This window comes from Anomaloglossus baeobatrachus, chromosome 1 (assembly GCF_048569485.1).
Source record: "Anomaloglossus baeobatrachus isolate aAnoBae1 chromosome 1, aAnoBae1.hap1, whole genome shotgun sequence".
Taxonomy (NCBI): domain Eukaryota; kingdom Metazoa; phylum Chordata; class Amphibia; order Anura; family Aromobatidae; genus Anomaloglossus; species Anomaloglossus baeobatrachus.
The window spans coordinates 725576944-725597201 of record NC_134353.1 but is presented as its reverse complement, the minus strand read 5'-3'; the positions used below and the strand labels follow the sequence as shown (position 1 = coordinate 725597201).

The window sequence follows — 20258 nt, the reverse complement described above, 5'->3', positions numbered from 1 at the left end:
GGCCTAGAGTCCATCTACTGTGGACTCTGCTTACCTGGGAGATTTGGCAGTCTGTTTGAGAACTTGAAGGAAGAAGGATTGATCCTCTGGAAGAAGCTGGGAACCTTTATGCCACTACTGGACAATTTTACCCTCTGTTTTGTGGATTATGTTATGGACCATTCGATTTGCTTGGAATAAATGCTCTTTGGATTATACAGCCATCTCTTGCTCTGTTGATTGTGTGATATGGAAGAAGAACCCCGTGACAGCTTCTTTCTCTACTGTGATACGCGCTGTGAGGATTCAGAACTTTGCAGTCTCATAGAGTGGACAACCTCTTTAACAATGTGCCAGCATCAGCCATCGTGCAAAGTGCTCACGGGGTTCTGAGTTGTTATGACAGCCAGGGGTCTGTTAAAGAACCCCATGCCTGCTTTCACAGAGCTCTGTTGAAACTCAGGCATGTCTTGGCTTAAAAGAAGACTTTTGCTATATACAGCAGTACTGAGGTATTGCAGTATTATACCACAAGCGATCAGACAATCACAGGTTCAAGTTCCCTATGGGAAGTTAGTGAAAAGTAAAAAAAATATAGTTTTTTTTAAAAAAAAAAATCACCCCCACTTTTCCATTAATAATTGAAAAAAAATATCCATATGTAGTATTGCCACATCCATAAAAGTCTGATCTATCAATATATGAAGTCACCACTTCAGCGGGTTTTTATTGCAGCATTGGAGTTGTGCTACTAATATGAGATCTCTGCCCCTGGTATTATACTGATCAGATGCCATCTTCATCATTTATCATCTCCACTCTGGTTGGTCTTCAGTAGTTTGTAGTTTTAGATTGCTCCAGTGTTTGATGGGCAATCCGGAAGTCATAACTCATTGTAAGCCTGTGCAAGCCAGAACGAGGCTATCATAAACGTACGCTAAGAGCTTGTGACCATTACCTCTGACTTCTGGTCAGTCAGAAGTCACGGTCAAAAGATGATGGATGGGAGCAGAGCAGCGCCGGGAAGTGCTGATGATGGTGGCTCGTAGGTATCAGTGACGGGCGAGCATTGAAATGCTCGATGCTCAGGCTGAGCAGATCAGACACTCTGAAAGGTCTCAAGTGACGAGTATTATGGAAGTCAATGATTATCCACCACGGATCTCTACCCACACACAGCCAGCCATAAACAGAGTATTTCAGGGGAGGGAGGGTGTTTTTTGTTTGTTTTTAGACACAGTACATTCAAAAACGTTGTTTTAACACCCAGTGAGAGCCAGATAGAGACTGTAAATAGTTTTCACTAGGTGCGTGCTCACATCATGCAGTGAAGTGAGCCTGTGCTTTGTGTTTAAAACCTCTGAGTACCCATGATACTCGGCCGAGCACCGTGAGTACCTGAGCACCCAGATGATTGATCGAGTATTGAGCAGTGGCGATTACTCATTACGAACACCGAGCACTCGAGCATGGTAGTGCTTGCTAATAACTAAGCAACATGATTTTCCAATCTAATCCCTTAAACACAATGAACATACTGGTTCGATTATTATTTTACACTTGCCAAAAAACAAGAGATATTGATTCACTATTTCCTCAGTATTGCCCCCTAGATTTCACAGATTACTCATGCTTAGAGGGAACCTGTCAGCTGCCCTGGCCCCCACCATGTCTTAACTGTGTTATTGCACCCTATATCTACTTTCTAACAAGACCCTTTTTGTGACATAGTGATTAGTGAATAACCATAATATCAATTTTAAAACTATGCCTGCATATATGCAAATTATAATAAAGACATCCTAAATAATGTAGCAGGAAAACTAAAACATTTTACCTTCATGGCACACTCAAGAAACTAGGGAGAACAGGAGGACAAAAACAAGAGTGTGGTGCAAAAACGGATGATTTTAACACAAAACAACTGGCACAATATAAAAATTGGCAACACACTACACTTGGCATGGGTGTAGCAACAGTATACTGTAATGAAGCATGTAATAAAATATGCAATACAAACTTGCAATCCGTTTTATGCTAGCAGCAGATCATGACATTTTAAAGGCAAAGGAGTACTACAAATGGAAAAACCGTAGACATAGTAACCAATACAGTATAATGGTTTACAATGGTTTACAAAAAGAGTAGCACTACAGGTGCCAGATTAACTAATACATGCACATTAATGATCGTTATAGATCCAGGTAACACATGGATTAGCAGCAGCATATAACACAAGCAATGGGCAGCATAGTCAATAGCATAAAGTTGGGCATACCCATGATGAACACACAGCCAAATGAAGAGCAGCAGAGAGGTCCCCCTGGAGCAAGAGTCCTTGCTCCAGGGGGACCACTCTGCTGCTCTTCATTTGGCTTCATTTGTATGCTGTTGCTACACCCATGCCAAGTGTAGTGTGTTGCCAATTTTTTTATTGTGCCAGTTGTTTTGTATTAAAATCATCCAGTTTTGCACCACACTCTTGTTGTTATCATCCTGTTCTCCCATATATGCAAATTAGTGGTTGACTTGTCAAGGAGGAATGATTATCCTGGATTAATTTCTCCATATCATGATGTTATAATGCCCCTGTGGGCATGAGTGACATTATTTACCAGAATGATGTCACCATCAGCTATTTATCAATTTTGTGCATGAATGCCATGATCTGCCCCCTTGCAAATGCTCAGTTTAGCCAAGTATATGCTTGATAGCTTCACTGGCACACTGCACGTACCCAGGTTGGCTGGACCGGTAGTGGTATATTGGTATATGGCTGCTGTAGGACCGGCCTTATTTTCTTTAGCCGGTAACTGTGGAGGTCCTCTGCAGTTGGCTAAGCCCTGAAGCACTGCAGTATGATTTCTGCATCCCTGGGAATGCGCAGTGTCTCTATGCTGAGGCACATACAACCGGCCTCAATGCATATTCCAGGAAGGCAGAATGTTGGGAGCATGCACAAGATTTGCATACAGCTTGTTGTTGCTCTGGCAAATCATGTCACATGATGAACAATAAAATCAAATATCTTAATCCCCATTGATCTTCAATGATCTTCTGGCAGCGTGGATTAAAGGTCCAGTCACACTAAGCAACTTACCAGCGATCCCAACAACGATAGGGATCGCTGGTAAGTTGCTAGGAGGTTGCTGGTGAGATGTCACACTAGCGACGCTCCAGCGATCCCACCAGCAACCTGACCTGGCAGGGATCGCTGGAGCGTCGCTACACGAGTTGCTGGTGAGCTCACCAGCAACCAGTGACCAGCCCCCAGTGCCGCGTGGAAGATGCTGCGCTTGGTAACTAAGGTAAATATCGGGTAACCAACCCGATATTTACCTTGGTTACCACCGCACGGAGCTACACGTGCAGAGAGCAGGGAGCAGCGCACACTGAGCGCTGGCTCCTTGCTCTCCTAGTTACAGCACACATCGGGTTAATTACCCGATGTGTGCTGCAGTTACATGTGCACAGAGCAGGGAGCAGCGCACACTGCTTAGCGCTGGCTCCCTGCTCTCCTAGTTACAGCACACATCGGGTTAATTACCCGATGTGTGCTGCAGCTAAATGTGCACAGAGCAGGGAGCAGCGCACAATGCTTAGCGCTGGCTCCTTGCTCTCCTAGCTACAGCACACATCGGGTTAATTAACCCGATGTGTCCTGCAGCTACATGTGCACAGAGCAGGAGCCGGCGCTGGCAGTGAGAGCGGCGGAGGCTGGTAACTAAGGTAAATATCGGGTAACCAAGGACAGGGCTTCTTGGTTACCCGATGTTTACTGTGGTTACCAGCCTCCGCAGAAGCCGGCTCCTGCTGCCTGCACATTTAGTTGTTGCTGTCTCGCTGTCACACACAGCGATCTGTGCTTCACAGCGGGACAGCAACAACTAAAAAATGGCCCAGGACATTCAGCAACAACCAACGACCTCACAGCAGGGGCCAGGTTGTTGTTGGATGTCACACACAGCAACATCGCTAGCAACGTCACAAAAGTTGTTCGTTAGCAGCGATGTTGCTAGCGATGTTGCTTAGTGTGACGGGGCCTTAACCCTTTTCTTCCATTTCCTCCAATGATAACATGATGAGAAGGAGTATTAGTCCAGGGGAATGAAGCCCACTTTTGACTGGTCACTCATTAATTTGCATATGGCATGCATAATTTTAATTGTACGGTTAGTCATCAATCACTAAACCACGAAAAGGGTGCAATAAAAAGTATACGGTGCATTAAAGACATGGTGGCGGTTTTGGGGGGACTAGAGCAACTGACAAGTTCCCTTTCAAGATTATACAACATAAGTTAGTAACTAAAAACCTAATTACAGGGTCCATCCGCCAATGACTGCCAGATATCTCTGTATACTGTACATAGGGAGGAAGCTATCAATTGGGATGTGATGGGGAACTACGACAATGCAGTAGATAATAGAGATTTTATATGTACCTCAAGATATTAAGTTGGTGACAGTGCTGGAGATAGGGGCAGAATAAACCTGCCTACAGATTGCCTTTAAAGTTTATTAATATAGAGATTTTTTTTCTAGTTTTGCAACATAATTAACATTAAAATGCATTTATTGTGTAATGAACAATCCTGAAATGTATTCTAACGTATTTTAGGTTCAATTACTTGTTAGCCTTTAAATCCTTGCAAGATGTTTGCGGTCATCAAGAGGCTGAAATATTACAAACTAAGTTTTCCTCTCAGCTGAGAACTGGATACTACTATCTCCAGTCTTGGCAATGTTCTGTGAGTTAAATACATCAGCCCGACAAAAAATTTTGATGCATTGTATTATGTATATAAAATGTGACATATTCTGAAGTCCTTGTTGTTTAGCTCACAGAGGATTGGCTAGACTGTATATAATTATATTCCTCTCTGTGCTGACAGTTGGATCATTAAAGAAATGTATTAAAAGCACCACTCAGCGTATTCATTTTTTCATTGCTGGAGTGGTTATGTAAATCTAAGAATGTTGTCCTCAGTCTTATTTTCACCCACCAGCGTCTTCACCTTTTTTCAGCGTCGCTCCAGTCCCGCTGCGCCATCTTGTGACCATGACTTCAGATTAGCTGTAAGTCAGAAATTACATCACAAGCTCTCAATGCAAGTCTATGAGAGCCAGAACAAGGTTCTCATAGACATGTATTGAGCTGTGACCTCCAGCTCGCTACATGGATACACTGGAGCAGCCGGCAGGTCACAAACTGGCGAAGGCTGACCAGAGTGACGCAGATAACAGATGAAGATGGGGGGTGAATATAGGAGTAGGGGCAGGGAACTTAGATTTATAACACTACTCAACAAAACAAAATGCTAGAGTGGTGCTTTAAACAAATATTATATGGTCCATATTTGAGAAACATTGTACCAAAAAACAATATCTTAACTATTTTTTACCTTTTGTCCTTTAGAATACACTGCAAAGCCAGTCACATTTGCTCCATTGGACGTTCCTGTTGGAGACAGCACTGGGGGTCTCCATGTAACCAGCAGTGTAACGGGATTAGGTCCAGGATGTACAGTAACATTTTCAGGTGCAATAGGAGGACCTGTGATCAAAAGTAAGGTGTTATTATTTTGTATTATTAAGATTATAATTTTCTAACACTTCTGTAATTCTACATTATTAATTTTATGTAAGTTCCCATAACATGGTACAAGGAGTTAGATGAGTTGTCCACTACTTTACATCAATAGTCTATCGTTAAGGTAGATCATCAATATCAGTTCAGTGGGAGTGCAACAAGTGGCACCTCACCGATCAGCCGTTCTCAGTGCCAGCGGCAGAAAGATGTGCTCTGTTGCTGAATGAAATACCTCCATCAACTGTATAGTGTCCACAGGGGAGGCACTGCACACCCACCCCTCTTCAAAGGAATAGACGTAGATGTGCCGTACCCAGCTTCAGCCACTCTACAGTTTATGGAGCTGTGTAATTCTGCTAAGCAACTGAGCACATCTGTCCGGCAACAAGAACAGCTGATCGGTGGGAGTGACAGGTGTTGCACACCCACCAATATGGTACTGATGACCTATCCTAAGAAAAGACCATCAATACTAAAGTATTGGACAATCCCTTTAAGTATATAGAGCATATTGCAGATGGGAATCTGTAACATTTACAAATTGTGAGTGTGGCCTTAGGTCTCCTGGCCAGAACTCATAAAATAAAATGGAAAACACATTTGCATTCATAAATTTCTGTGTTGGTCTCTTTTGCTGATTTCCTATTTACTAGCAACATCCTACTAATTCATTAAGGTGCTGTTCAACTCGCATAGCCAATTCATTAAGGAGTCTAAAGACGTCTCTACTAGTGATGAGCGAGAGAGATCGCCACTGCTCCATACTCGAATCAGCATCAGAGTTTAGAAATGCTCCAGTTTCCCACTAACTTCCATTATACTCATTACTCGATTCGCGCCTGAGAACCCCGATGCTCTATCGAGTTGCGGGCGGAACTCAGCACTAGTCTCTACTCAATATTTACTTTTTATTTCCTCCACATTCTTACATTAGGGCTAAGTTCACATGAGCGTATTAAAAAAATTGCCAGTTTTTTTTCCAAAAATGATTGAATTTTAAGCTGTATTGTCATCCGTATGTCATCTGTTTTTATAAATTGGCAGTTATTCAAATTTCCAAAAGCAAATTGAGTTTTTTATGGTAAAGAATTACAATGTGTACGTAAAACTCAAATGTTATACCGTTGATGCATATGAGATCTGATTCAGACTTGAATAGGTAAATCATACATAGATAGAATAGATCGAGAGAGATAGCTAGATAGCTTGGACAGCTGTTTAGCTGAATTAAAAATTAATTTAAGAACAAAAATAAAGTGAGGTCCCCCCAATTTTCATATCCAGCACAGGTACAGCAGCAGCTGTGGGCTGCAACCCTCAGCTGTCAGCTGTATCTTGGCTGGTTATCTAAAATAGAGGGGAACAAACGTTTTTTGTTGGGTTTTTTTTTCAATTATTTGAATAAATAATTTTAAAAAATGGTGTGGGGTCCCACTCATGTTTCCAAAACCAGACAAGGGACAGTAGACAACTGGGGGCTGATATTATTAGGGTGGCAAGGGCCATGGTTATTTGGCCCTTCCTTGACTAATAATAGCAGCCCGCAGCCACCCCAGAAGTGGCAGAACCATAAAATGCGCCAATTCTGGCACAGTACTCAGCTCTTCCCATTCCCCTGGTGCGGTGTCAAATGGGGTAATATATGGGGTTGAAGCCAGCTGTAAATAGCAATCTGGCATCAAGCCTTGGTATTAATAATGTGTAGGAGTCTCACAAACACCCCCTTTACTAATTCCAGTTGCAGTTAAAAGAAACCACCCAACTCAAGCCCTCGTTCCCCAATTTATTAAAAAAAATTCCAAAAAAGTTCCAACATAATCCATAGCGACGTCCCACGATGTTCCCCAAAAGCGAACCTGAAAGACATAAAGAGAGAAAATTAGTTAAGAAGTAAAGACAAGAGACACCCACTTTCACCAATTTATTTCCCTGTTAAATCCCCAATTCACATCCAACGTAATCCAATAAAGAGGTCCTGCAATGATCCTATTGATTCACTGTCACAGTACAGTCATATGAAAAAGTTTGGGCACCCCTATTAATGTTAACCTTTTTTCTTTATAACAATTTGGGTTTTTGCAACAGCTATTTCAGTTTCATATATCTAATAACTGATGGACTCAGTAATATTTCTGGTTTATTGTACTAACAAAAAATGTGCAATCCGCATTTAAACAAAATTTGACAGGTGCAAAAGTATGGACACCCTGATCAATTTCTTGATTTGAACACTCCTAACTACTTTTTACTGACTTACTAAAGCACTAAATTGGTTTTGTAACCTCATTGAGCTTTGAACTTCATAGGCAGGTGTATCCAATCATGAGAAAAGGTATTTAAGGTGGCCACTTGCAAGTTGTTCTCCTATTTGAATCTCCTATGAAGAGTGGCATCATGGGCTTCTCAAAACAACTCTCAAATGATCTGAAAACAAAGATTATTAAACATAGTTGTTCAGGGGAAGGATACAAAACATTGTCTTAGAGATTTCAACTCTCAGTTTCCACTGTGAGGAACATAGTAAGGAAATGGAAGAACACAGGTACAGTTCTTGTTAAGCCCAGAAGTGGCAGGCCAAAAGAAAATATCAGAAAGGCAGAGAAAACGAATGGTGAGAACAGTCAAGGACAATCCACAGACCACCTCCAAAGACCAGCAGCTTCATCTTGCTGCAGATGGTGTCAATGTGCATCAGTCAACAATACAGCGCACGTTGCACAAGGAGAAGCTGTATGGGAGAGTGATGCGAAAGAAGCCGTTTCTGCAAGCACGCCACAAACAGAGTCGCCTGAGGTATGCAAAAGCACATTTGGACAAGCCAGTTACATTTTGGATAGAAGGTCCTGTGGACTGATGAAACAAAGATTGAGTTGTTTGGTCATACAAAAAGGCGTTATGCATGGAGGCAAAAAAACACAGCATTCCAAGAAAAGCACTTGCTACCCACAGTAAAATTTGGTGGAGGTTCCATCATGCTTTGGGGCTGTGTGGCCAATGCCGGCACCGGGAATCTTGTTAAAGTTGAGGGTCGCATGGATTCACCTCAGTATCAGCAGATTCTTGACAATAATGTGCAAGAATCAGTGACGAAGTTGAAGTTACGCAGGGGATGGATATTTCAGCAAGACAATGATCCAAAACACTGCTTCAAATCTACTCAGGCATTCATGTAGAGCAACAATTACAATGTTCTGGAATGGCCATCCCAGTCCCCAGACCTGAATATCATTGAAAATCTGTGGGATGATTTGAAGCGTGCTGTCCATGTTCGGCGACCATCAAACTTAACTGAACTGGAATTGTTTTGTAAACAGGAATGGTCAAATATACCTTCATCCAGGATCCAGGAACTCATTAAAAGCTACAGGAAGCGACTAGAGGCTGTTATTTTTGCATAAGGAGGATCTACAAAATTTTAATGTCACTTTTATGTTGAGGTGCCCATACTTTTGCACCGGTCAAATTTTGTTTAAATGCGGATTGCACATTTTCTGTTAGTACAATAAACCTCATTTCAATCCAGAAATATTACTCAGTCCATCAGTTATTAGATATATGAAACTGAAATAGTTGTTGCAAAAACCCAAATCGTTATAAAGAAAAAAGGTTAACAATAATAGGGGTGCCCAAACTTTTTCATATGACTGTATATGAAGAACAGAACGTGCTGCGTGACATCCACTGCAGTGACCTGAGATGAGGTCACCCCAGGTCCTTGCAGCGGCTCACACAGCAGTTGGTGAACAGATGCAGCAGTGATGTCAGGAGTTCAGATGAGTTCGTTGCCAGTGGCAATGAACTCAGTTGAACCCATGAGATCAGCGCGCATCTCGGACTTCAATGACAGAGGGCGTTCTCATGCTAAATATCACGAGAGCCTGCGGCTGTGACTTGCGGTGATGTCATGGGCTTTTGCGATACTTAGCCCGTGACCATAGAGGTGGCATCCTCGTCAGCAATTTCTGAACTGGCTGAAACCTGAGTGCAACTGTGCTGAAGTGAGCCAGCAACTGACTTAAGGGTACTTTACACGCTGCGATATCGGTACCGATATCGCTAGCGAGCGTACCCGCCCCCGTCGGTTGTGCGACACAGGCAAATCGCTGCCCGTGGCGCACAACATCGCTTACACCCGTCACACGGACTTACCTTCCCTGCAACGTCACTCTGGCCGGCGATCCACCTCCTTTCTAAGGGGTGGTTTGTGCGGCGTCACAGCGACGCCACACGGCAGCCGTTCAATAGCAGAGGAGGGGTGGAGATGAGCGGCCAGAACATGCCGCCCACCTCCTTCCTCATTGCCGGTGGACGCAGGTAAGGAGATGTTCCTCGTTCCTGCGGTGTCACACATAGCGATGTGTGCTGCCGCAGGAATGACGAACAACATCGTACCTGCAGCTGCAACGATATTAAGGAAATGAACGACGTGTCAACGAGCAATGATTTTTCACGTTTTTGTGCTTGTTGATCGTCGCTCATTGGTGTCACACACTGCGATGTTGCTAACGGCGCCGGATATGCATCACTAATGACGTGACCCCGACACTATATCGTTAGCGATGTCGCAGCGTGTAAAGCACCCTTTAGGTAAGTGTCTCTTAATTTTTTTTGTCTTTGAACTTTTAGACTGCTGAAATAAATATGTTTTTTTAATTTTTTCAATTACAGAGGAATTATCTTCTAGACCTAAAGCCCGCTTTACACGCTGCAATGTATCTTACAATGTGTCGGCGGGGTCACGTCGTAAGTGACGCACATCCGGCATTGTAAGTACATTGCAGTGTGTGACAGGTATGTGCGATTGCAATTGAACGTTAAAACGTTCATCGCATACACATCGTACCTTTCTCTAGAATTGCACGTCAGATTGTTCATCGTACCCGGGGTAGCACACATCGCAGTGTGTGACACCCTGGGATCCATGAACAGATCTTACCTGTGTCCTGCGGCTCCCGGCCCACAATGCGGAAGGAAGGAGGTGGGCGGGATGTTTACATCCCGCTTAGCTCCGCCCCTCCGCTTCTATTGGCCGGCTGCCGTGTGACGTTGCTGTGACGCCAAACGTCCCTCCCACTCCAGGAAGTCGACGTTCGCCGCCCACAGCGAGGTCGTATGGACGGGTAAGTACGTGTGACGGGAGTTACTCGTATGTACGGCACGTTCAACAAATTGAACGTGCCACACATACGATGGGACGTTGCAAATCGCATACGAAATCGTATGCGAAATTGCAACGTGTAAAGCAGGCTTTATACACACCCTGGGAACTGGCCCACACCTCTACAACTTCAAGGAGATTTTTCAAACATCTCCTACCAGTCAGTGAAAGAAACATTAGGATACAACTAAGATGGCATCAGTGTGCTGTCTCAGTTTTTTGAAAACCTATATACTTGTTTGGGTACATTCAGATGAACATATTTTTGGTCCATGTGGACAACTGAATACACCTGGACCCAGTGTTAGCCTATGTGCAAATACACAAGTGCTATTTTCCACACAAAGCTCAAGTCTGTTGTTATAAAAAATCTCAGTATGCCATAGTATGCTCTAATTTATGGACCAGACTAGCGCATGTAAAGAGCAGGCAGCTCCTGTGCTCATCCACTTTACCTCCATGTATACTTGCTGTCTTCTAATGTACTAGTTCCGGATCCATTTAGTCTTGGGTTGTTCACTCCGGTTTTGATGAGCAGCTGTACTGAAGTCAGATACTCATAATCCATGAAGAGACTTAAGGTTCTTCATAAATCAGTACAGTTAGAGAAGTAGCACGCACGTCTGGTAAAAGATTTGACTCATAGCGAACATTGCGGCTCGATATGAGTTTGATGAGCTCTGCAGTCGAATTCCCTTTTCCTGAATAATCTACTGTTGGAGCAGGGAGAAAGTGACTGTGAGAACGCCAAAACATGCACAATATTAGCGTAGTGATAAGCTGAGCCAAAATGATGCGACATTTCATAACCTTTTACGCCAGAATACTGGTTTAATCCCTTAGTGACAGGCCAAATTTTTAAAATCTGACATACAGTACAGACCAAAAGTTTGGAAATACCTTCTCATCTCTAGAACAACTATTAAGAGGAGACTTTGTGCAGCAGGCCTTCATGGTAAAATAGCTGCTAGGAAACCACTGCTAAGGACCGGCAACAAGCAGAAGAGACTTGTTTGGGCTAAAGAACACAAGGAATGGACATTAGACCAGTGGAAATCTGTGCTTTGGTCTGATGAGTCCAAATTTGAGATCTTTGGATCCAACCACCGTGTCTTTGTAGAAAAGGTGAACGAATGGACTCTACATGCCTGGTTCCCACTGTGAAGCATGGAGGAGGAGGTGTGATGGTGTGGGAGTGCTTTGCCGGTGACACTGTTGGGGATTTATTAAAAATTGAAGGCATACTAAACCAGCATGGCTACCACAGCATCTTGCAGTGGCATGCTATTCCATCCGGTTTGCGTTTACTTGGACCATCATTTACTTTTCAACAGGACAATGACCCCAAACACACCTCCAGGCTGTGTAAGGGCTATTTGACTAAAAAGGAGAGTGATGGGGTGCTACGCCAGATGACCTGGCCTCCAGTCACCAGACCTGAACCCAATCGAGATGGTTTGGGGTGAGCTGGACAGCACAGTGAAGGCAAAAGGGCCAACAAGTGCTAAGCATCTCTGGGAAATCCTTCAAGACTGTTGGAAAACCATTTCCGGTGACTGCCACTTGAAGCTCATCAAGAGAATGCCAAAAGTGTGCAAAGCAGTAATCAAAGCAAAAGGTGGCTACTTTGAAGAACCTAGAATATAAGACATATTTTCAGTTGTTTCACACTTTTTTAAGTATTTCATTCCACATGTTTTCATTCATAGTTTTGATGTCTTCAATGTAAATCTACAATTTTTAGAGTCGTGAAAATAAAGAAAACTCTTTGAATGAGAAGGGGTGTCCAAACTTTTGGTCTGTACTGTATGTCACTTTATGATGTAATAACTCTGGAATGCTTCATCACATCCCAGTAATTTTGAGAATGTTTTTTTGTGATATATTGTACTTAATGTTAATGACAGATTTAACTGGATATGTTTTGCATTTAATTATAAAAATATCAGAAATTAGAAAAATATTTTTAAAAATTTGAAATTTTCTATCTTTGAATAATTATCACATTAATGCGGAAAGTCACACCACACAAAATAGTTAAAAAATTACATTTCCCTTTTGTCTACCTTACATAAACACCATTTGTCAAAAATCCTTTCAATTTCTTAGGATGTTAGAAGGTTTAATAATGTAGCAACATTTTTTTTATATTCTCAAGGAAATTTACAAAACTTATTTTTCTAGGGACCCATTTTCTTTTGAAGTGACTTCAAGGGACTTATAGCTTGGAAAAACCCAAAAATGGATACCGTTTTAGAAACAGCCCCCCTCAACATATTCAAAACCGCTGCCACGTAGTTTATTAACCCTTCCTGTGCATTTAACACTAGAAGTCCCAGAGAGGGGTCATTAACATTTCTACCATTGGAACCCTATGGAGCTCGAAATTCCTGTGACTTCTAGTGTTAAGGAATTAATGCAAAATTGCCTGACAGGAATGAAAAAAATATTTTTTTATCACCTAAATGTTGATAACTTCAAAACAGGCCACTAAAGCCATCAGACTCGAAGGCCATAATTTAGACTTGAATTGCTATTGCAACCATCAGGACCTCACAATCTTCATCTCAGAATGCGGACTGGGTTAACGGGTGAACCTTCACACTGTGTTAACCATCTAGATGAGGTAGTCACTATTTACAGCAGCATCTAAGGGGTTAATTGGCCATGGTCAGTGACAACACCCAATCTGACTGATGCAGCAGTGTGTCAGCTATAGTGGACAGCTGACAGCTGCTGCAATTTCACCCATTTGGGGATGCTATTCTCTTATAACTCAGGTTAGTAAAAAGACGTATTGCTGGTCACTAAGGGGAAGCGTTGATGAATGATACCCATAGTGTTCTCTCCCAGTCCAGTGCTTTAGAAGCATGCCATAGATTAGTAAACCTAATGTTGGGTTTGACCCGTTGTAAGGCGAGCTTTGCACGTTGCGACATCGCAAGCCGATGCTGCGATAGTCCCTGCCCCCGTCGCAGGTACGATATCTTGTGATAGCTGGCGTAGCGAACATTATCGCTATGCCAGCTTCACATGCACTCACCTGCCCTGCGACCGTCGCTCTGGCCGGCGACCCGCCTCCTTCCTAAGGGGACGGGTTGTGCGGCGTCATAGCGACGTCACACGGCAGGCGGCCAATAGCGACGGAGGGGCGGAGATGAGCAGGATGTAAACATCCCGCCCACCTCCTTTCTTCCTCATTGCAGCTGGAGGCAGGTAGGAGATGTTCCTCGCTCCTGCGGCTTTACACACAGCGATGTGTGCTGCCGCAGGAACGAGGAACTACATCGTAGCTGTCGCTGCACCGGCATTATAGAAATGTCGGAGAATACACCGATGATACGATAACGACGCTTTTGCGCTCGTTAATCGTATCATCTAGGATTTACACACTACGACATCGCAAGTGACGCCGGATGTGCGTCACTTTCGATTTGACCCCATCGACATCGCACCTGCGATGTCGTAGTGTGCAAAGCCGCCCTAAGAATCGCATGGTGTGCTACTCGGGCATGCCTGTTATGCCTATGAAGCAAGTGAATATACCCCAGTCTTCATTGACACTGACATGAAATGACGATAGTCAAACACATTCATAAGACTTACAGAGAGCCGGCAGTGACGTCAGCACTTCTAAATCATGCTTTTACACACAGGGGGGTGTGGTAACCTAATTCGTGGGACAACTAGTCAGGAGAAACCAATGCCCCGTTAACTAGTCTGAAGCTAATTAGCATATCTTAAACAGATTTTTAAATTGTTTTTCACCATAACTTCAAGCAAATATACTTACAAAGGCAGGGTGTTAACATAAACGCATACTGGCGGTCTGAAGGGGAATCTGGGGGCAATCAGATTCCCTTTAATTAGGGATCCCTGATTGAGTATAACTTTCCACATCATGACTGATAGATTTATAGGACCTTTGTTGGAATCACTTTACCTAAATTTAACCTAATATGAAATTGGAGGATTGACACCAGGATTCCTGCCAGGCAAATATACCGCCAATCCAAGTTCTATATTTTATGCAGAATTTTAGCAGGGTTTAATCGAATATAAGGTAATAAGAGCAGTTTACAGTTCACAGAGATACAGAGAGGGTGCCGTGGGAGAAGAACATATTAGAAACAATGCTGGTGCTTTATGTTACTATATACTCTTTATCCGCTAGTGTATCCTCACGATGGAGTTTGGTTTCTCTTATAAACTATAATTGCACATTTTTTGAGAAGTTCGATTTTAACTTTCAGTGCAGAGATTAAGGCTTTTTCTACGCTAAGCTGCCCTGCAGTGCATGATCTCGCACTCGGTTCCATATTTCGTTTGATTAGACATTTATAATTGTCTCTGGTTGTGATAATACCTCAATTAACAAAGCAGAGCTGAGATGCTCCAAGAAAAAGATTTAACACAAAATAAAAAAATAGGCCAAGATAGAATCAATTACAGCAACTAGAAAATCTGCCAATTATCAAACCATAACTTGGAATTGTCACTAACAAATCTTGCTATATAATTCAGAGCGCAGAAGAAAATCTAGTCTAAACACCAAGATTAACAAATATCGGCATTAAACAGATTTCCTGGCAAGAACGAAATAATCGCATCCAATGCATAAATCTGAGCTTCTAAGCAATACGAACAAAATGTCATATATCTTTACTTTCACACATCAGTTTTTTTTCATCAGGCACAATCCGGCGTGTGCCTGATGCAACGGATCCGGTGCAGAATATGCAAAAACGGATGCGCCGGATCCTTTTTTTTTTTTTACGGATCCGGTATACCTGATCCGTCAATAAACGGATCCGGCGCATCCGTTTTTGCATTCGTTTTGTCCGTTTGTTTTTTATGGATTCGGGTTTTTTTCAGTGGATTGTAGCAGTTTAAAAAAATGCATCCGGCGGCCGCATCCGTTTTTTGCTGCATTACCCCTGATCCAGCATCCATAGGCTTCCATTGTAAATCATGCCGTATCACGCCGGATCCGGCGGAATGCGTTTTTTTTGGCAGAGACAAAAAACATTACAAGAGACATTCCATCTGGCCGCCGCATTAGCCAATTACGACGGATCCGGCAAAAGCCGGATGCAACGCAAGGCCATCAGGCACAATCTGGCGCTAATACAAATCAATGGGGATAAAACGGATCCGGCGCCGGATCCGTTTTATCCGTTTTTTCCGGATTCTGCTTGATGGAAAAAAAACCTGATGTGTGAAAGTAGCCTTAAGCGGACTTTACACGCTACAACACATCTAACGATGTGTTGGCGGGGTCACGTCGTAAGTGACGCACATCCGGCATCGTTAGTGTTGTTGTAGCGTGTGACAGCTACGTGCGATTGCGATTGAACGTAAAACCGTTCATCGCATACACGTCGTTCATTTCCTTAAAATTGCACGTCGGGTTGTCAATGTTCCCGAGGTACCATACATCACAGTGTGTGACACCCCGGGAACGATGAACAGATCTTACCTGCGTCCCGCGGCTCCCGCCGGCAATGCGGAAAGAAGGAGGTGGGCGGGATGTTTACGTCCCACTCATCTCCGCCCCTCCACATCTATTGGCCGATTGCCGCGTGACATCGCTGTGACGCCGAACGTCCCTCCCACTCCAAAAAGTGGATGTTCGCCGCCCACATCGAGGTCGTATGGAAGGGTAAGTACGTGTGACGGCAAATAATCGTTTGTGCGACACGGTCAACAAATTGAACATGTTGCACATACGATGGTGGCGGGTACGATCGCATACGATATCGTATGTGATATTGTAAGGTGTAAAGCAGGCTTAAGTCTACTTTGTAAAATCTTGTAGATAAGACTTTATAAAGTAGACTAAGGCACACGTTGAATATTTGGTAAGTATTTTACCTCTGTATTTGTAAGCCAAAACTAGGAGTGGAAGAACCAGAGAAATTATAATAGAAACACGTGCACTACTTTTGGATTTTTTACCCACTCCTGGATTTGGCTTACAAATACTAAGTGGAAAAAACCTCACTCAACGTTTGCACTTGACCTAAGGGTTCATACACATAAGAGAGAAATTCAGTGGAATAAATGCACAAAGTGGCATGCTGATTTGGTCCTGGATTTTCAGAAGGATTTTGTGCTGTGCAATGCAAAGTGTAAATTCCACAAATAAAAAAAATTGACATGATGGTAATTTAAAATCTGAACTGCACTTCCGGTTCCGGTCCTGGCCGCGGTGGAGGCATAAAGGAGAAGCTCCTGCCCCCCCCGAGAAAAGCAGTCAGACAGCAGCCCCCCCGCATCGGAGACCGGGACGGGAGGGACCCAGCCTGAAAGCGGAGATCTGCAGCTATGGACAGATACCTGTTGAGGAGCGCCAGCGGCGGTGAGGGGCCCGGGAGAGGCGGCGACGATGCGGACATGAGGGGAATGGAGGAGAGGAACATGGCGCCGATGAGAGGGCCGGGGGCGGAGCCAGAGGTGCGGGGAAGAGACGCCATGGAGCCGGGTCGGAGCGGGAGATTAGCAGAGGATGCGGCTGCAGAGGCAGAGGACTGTGGAGCTGGAGACAGGTGGCTGCAGGGGTCGGAGGAGGGCAGCTCACAGTGGGAGGATGAGGGGGAGGTGGGGGGAGAGACTGGGGAAGAGGACGCTGGCGTCATGGAGGGGAGCTATGGAGGAACAGGAGGGCTGGAGGAAAACGAAACCCAGCGAAGTAGAGGGCCCAGAGGGGGAAAGCCGCAATACAGGAGGAGATCAACCTCAGGCACCCCCTGTAAAGGAGGCAAAAAAAAACAACAACAGGATCCACTGCCATCTCAATTTTACAAGACACCTGAGGGAGGCAGAGGCTCAATGCAAATAAGAAGATCTAAGAAAACAGCTCCACCTGCTGACCAAAACAAGCAAGTGCAAGAGTTCCATATGGATTATAAAAAACTGGCAGTAGAAGTAGCATCTCACTTGTCCAAAGACATAAAAATAGCCATTGAGGTAGCCGTACAAAATTCACTAGCCGCCATGCAGAAGCAATTGACTGATCATTCAAAGAGACTCACAGAAGCAGAGCAAAGAATCTCTAATTCTGAGGAGACAATCTTGACCATGCAAGAACAGATAGCAACTCTTGTAAAATCTAATGATTACCTGAGAGACAAGGCAGAGGACCTAGAAAACAGATCGAGACGAAACAATCTTCGCATTGTGGGGCTGCCAGAATCGGTAACACTGGGACAGCTGGACAATATTTGTGAGGCGGAACTACCACAGGCGCTGGGCATAAAGGCGAAATTTAGAGTGGAAAGAGCCCACAGAGTGGGACCATTGAGGCAGCAAGAGGCAAAGGAGGGAGAAGGGCAAAATTCAAGCAATAAACCGCCCTCAAGAGCCAGACAGGTGATAGTCAAATACCTTGACTACAAGCACAAAGAGGAAATTCTGAAAGCCTTTAGAGAACGAAAGCGACCTTTACAATACCAAGGAAGTAGACTGCTGATCTTTGGGGATTATTCCGTTGATGTGTCCAAACGGAGGAAGGACTTCAGTAAACTGTGCACATTCCTGTACAATAAAAGAATAAAATGCCAACTACTCTACCCGGCAGTGCTGAAGGTCAGGAACTCCAATGGTTCGTTCTCATACTATAAAGATCACAAGGAGGCGGAAAATATTCTCATGTCAGAACATAACGGGAACCGGACGGAGGGGCGGGAGAGGAGACCCAGTGGAGGAGAAAACTTCAGAAAAGGTTCCCCAACGGGTTCGAGAGGAGAAGGTGGACAACGCGGAAGGCAAACACAACCCGAGACCAGTGGAGAGGGGAGACGCAGTCCAGCCCAGCAGTTTAGCCCAGGGATGGGACCCAGGGAGCAGCGTTCTTGAAAGACACCAAGACACATGATGACTCTTGAACTGATCTCTACTGGCCCTTATCTATCTATCCCCCTGAGTGAGGAAGGTGGCCGAGGATGATTCTTTGCTGGTTTGTCCTGAAGAAGGGAGCTGTGTTCTCCTGAAACGCGTAGACTTGACCTGTGCATGTAATAAAGAAACATTAATCTGAGAAGAATCTGGGAGTCCTTTGGCGCGGCTGTGAAACCCATCTCTACTATTACTCTCTACTATTTAACCTTGCAATAGAACCCCTATCAAGAGTGCTGCAGGGTCACAATAGTTTTAAAGGGATCAAAATAAGGGGAATAGAGATGAAGTTAGCGCTGTTCGCCGATGACGTGATTTTGTATATGGGGGACCCTGTTGCGGACCTACCCTGGACACTTGATATGATTGGAAAATTTGGTGCCTTTTCAGGCTTTAAGTTAAACAAAAAAAAATGCGAGCTCTTATTCCTGAGCGGAGGTAAAGGACCAACTGTGGGAAACCCAAGTGAGGGTCATGTGAATGGGATCCCTATAGCGCACTCATCAGTAAAGTACCTGGGAGTGCATATATGGAGGACGGCGGAATTAATTTATAAATTGAATTATGGTCCATTGATTAGAAAAATCATTAACCAGTTGAGGGGCTGGAAGGGGCTGCCCCTGCCACTATTGGCAAGATGTCACCTCATAAAAATGATGAGCTTCCCTAGGCTGCTGTACCCCTTCCAAACGATCCCTCTATTGATAACACTAAAAGACGTCAACAGACTTAATTCAGCGTATGCAGACTTTGTTTGGAGGGGAAGGAAACCCAGAATAAAGCTGCGCACGCTGATGAAGTCAGTGGAGGAGGGTGGGATAAATTTCCCGGATGTCAGAGGGTATAACATTGTATGCATTATGAGACATGTGATTGACTGGCTGAGAGGAACGAGCAGGCACTCAGATTATGGAACGGAACTCAAATATGCAGAACCATGGGACCTGACGTCCATTTTACACTCCCCAATGTCTAAGGTTGAAGGTCATATAAGAAACTCGGTTATACTCCGAGACACCATGTTGGCCTGGAGATTGGTTAGACGGAAATTGGGACTCTCCTGGAAGGTATCAAAATACCTAAATCCTTGGGCGTCACCAAACTTTACCCAGGGGAGAGAGAATAAATTATTCCTCAAATGGAAAGAGAGGGGCATTAGGAGACTGATAGATGTCATGAATGTGGAAGAGAGAAGATGGATGACAGGTCGGGAGGTGCTTGATAAGTACAATCTCAACGGCCTCCACATTATGCAGTACGAACAATTGAAACATGGAGTACTGAAAGAGCTTGGTGAGATTGGAAGGGAACTGAACAAGAGCATGATTGATGAGCTTATGGGATGTAGCGTAACAAATGTAAATGTTTCCCGAATATACCAAACATTTAGAGGTGTGCTAATATCCAGGGAAGATAGTCGAACACTTCTAGCATGGGAAAAACAATTGAAAGGATGAGAAGTGGTGGAGGTCATATTGAAAGGATGGGTCCAGATGAGGAAACAAGTCACTAACGAGAGCTGGAGGGACACCCAATTTAGGATATTACACAGGGCGGTTTTGGGCTTCAACATACCGGGCAGAGTGGCACGGTGTCCTAAGTGCCACAAAGAAAAAACAGACATGCTGCATGG

At 44.0% G+C, this 20258-nt stretch overlaps 1 protein-coding gene across 21 annotated transcripts in view; it reads right to left on the bottom strand.

Moving 5' to 3' along the window:
- Positions 1 to 20258, bottom strand: part of RIMBP2 (RIMS binding protein 2) — an 877394-nt gene that overhangs the window by 151431 nt on the left and 705705 nt on the right. For all 21 annotated transcript variants that reach the window (XR_012725119.1, XR_012725121.1, XM_075322225.1 and 18 more), the window contains one exon: positions 5384 to 5535. Coding sequence is in view for 19 of the 21 variants with exons in the window: in XM_075322225.1 (XP_075178340.1) it covers positions 5384 to 5535 (152 nt within the window). In the remaining 2 variants the exon portion in view is untranslated. The remainder of the gene's footprint in view (positions 1 to 5383; positions 5536 to 20258) is intronic.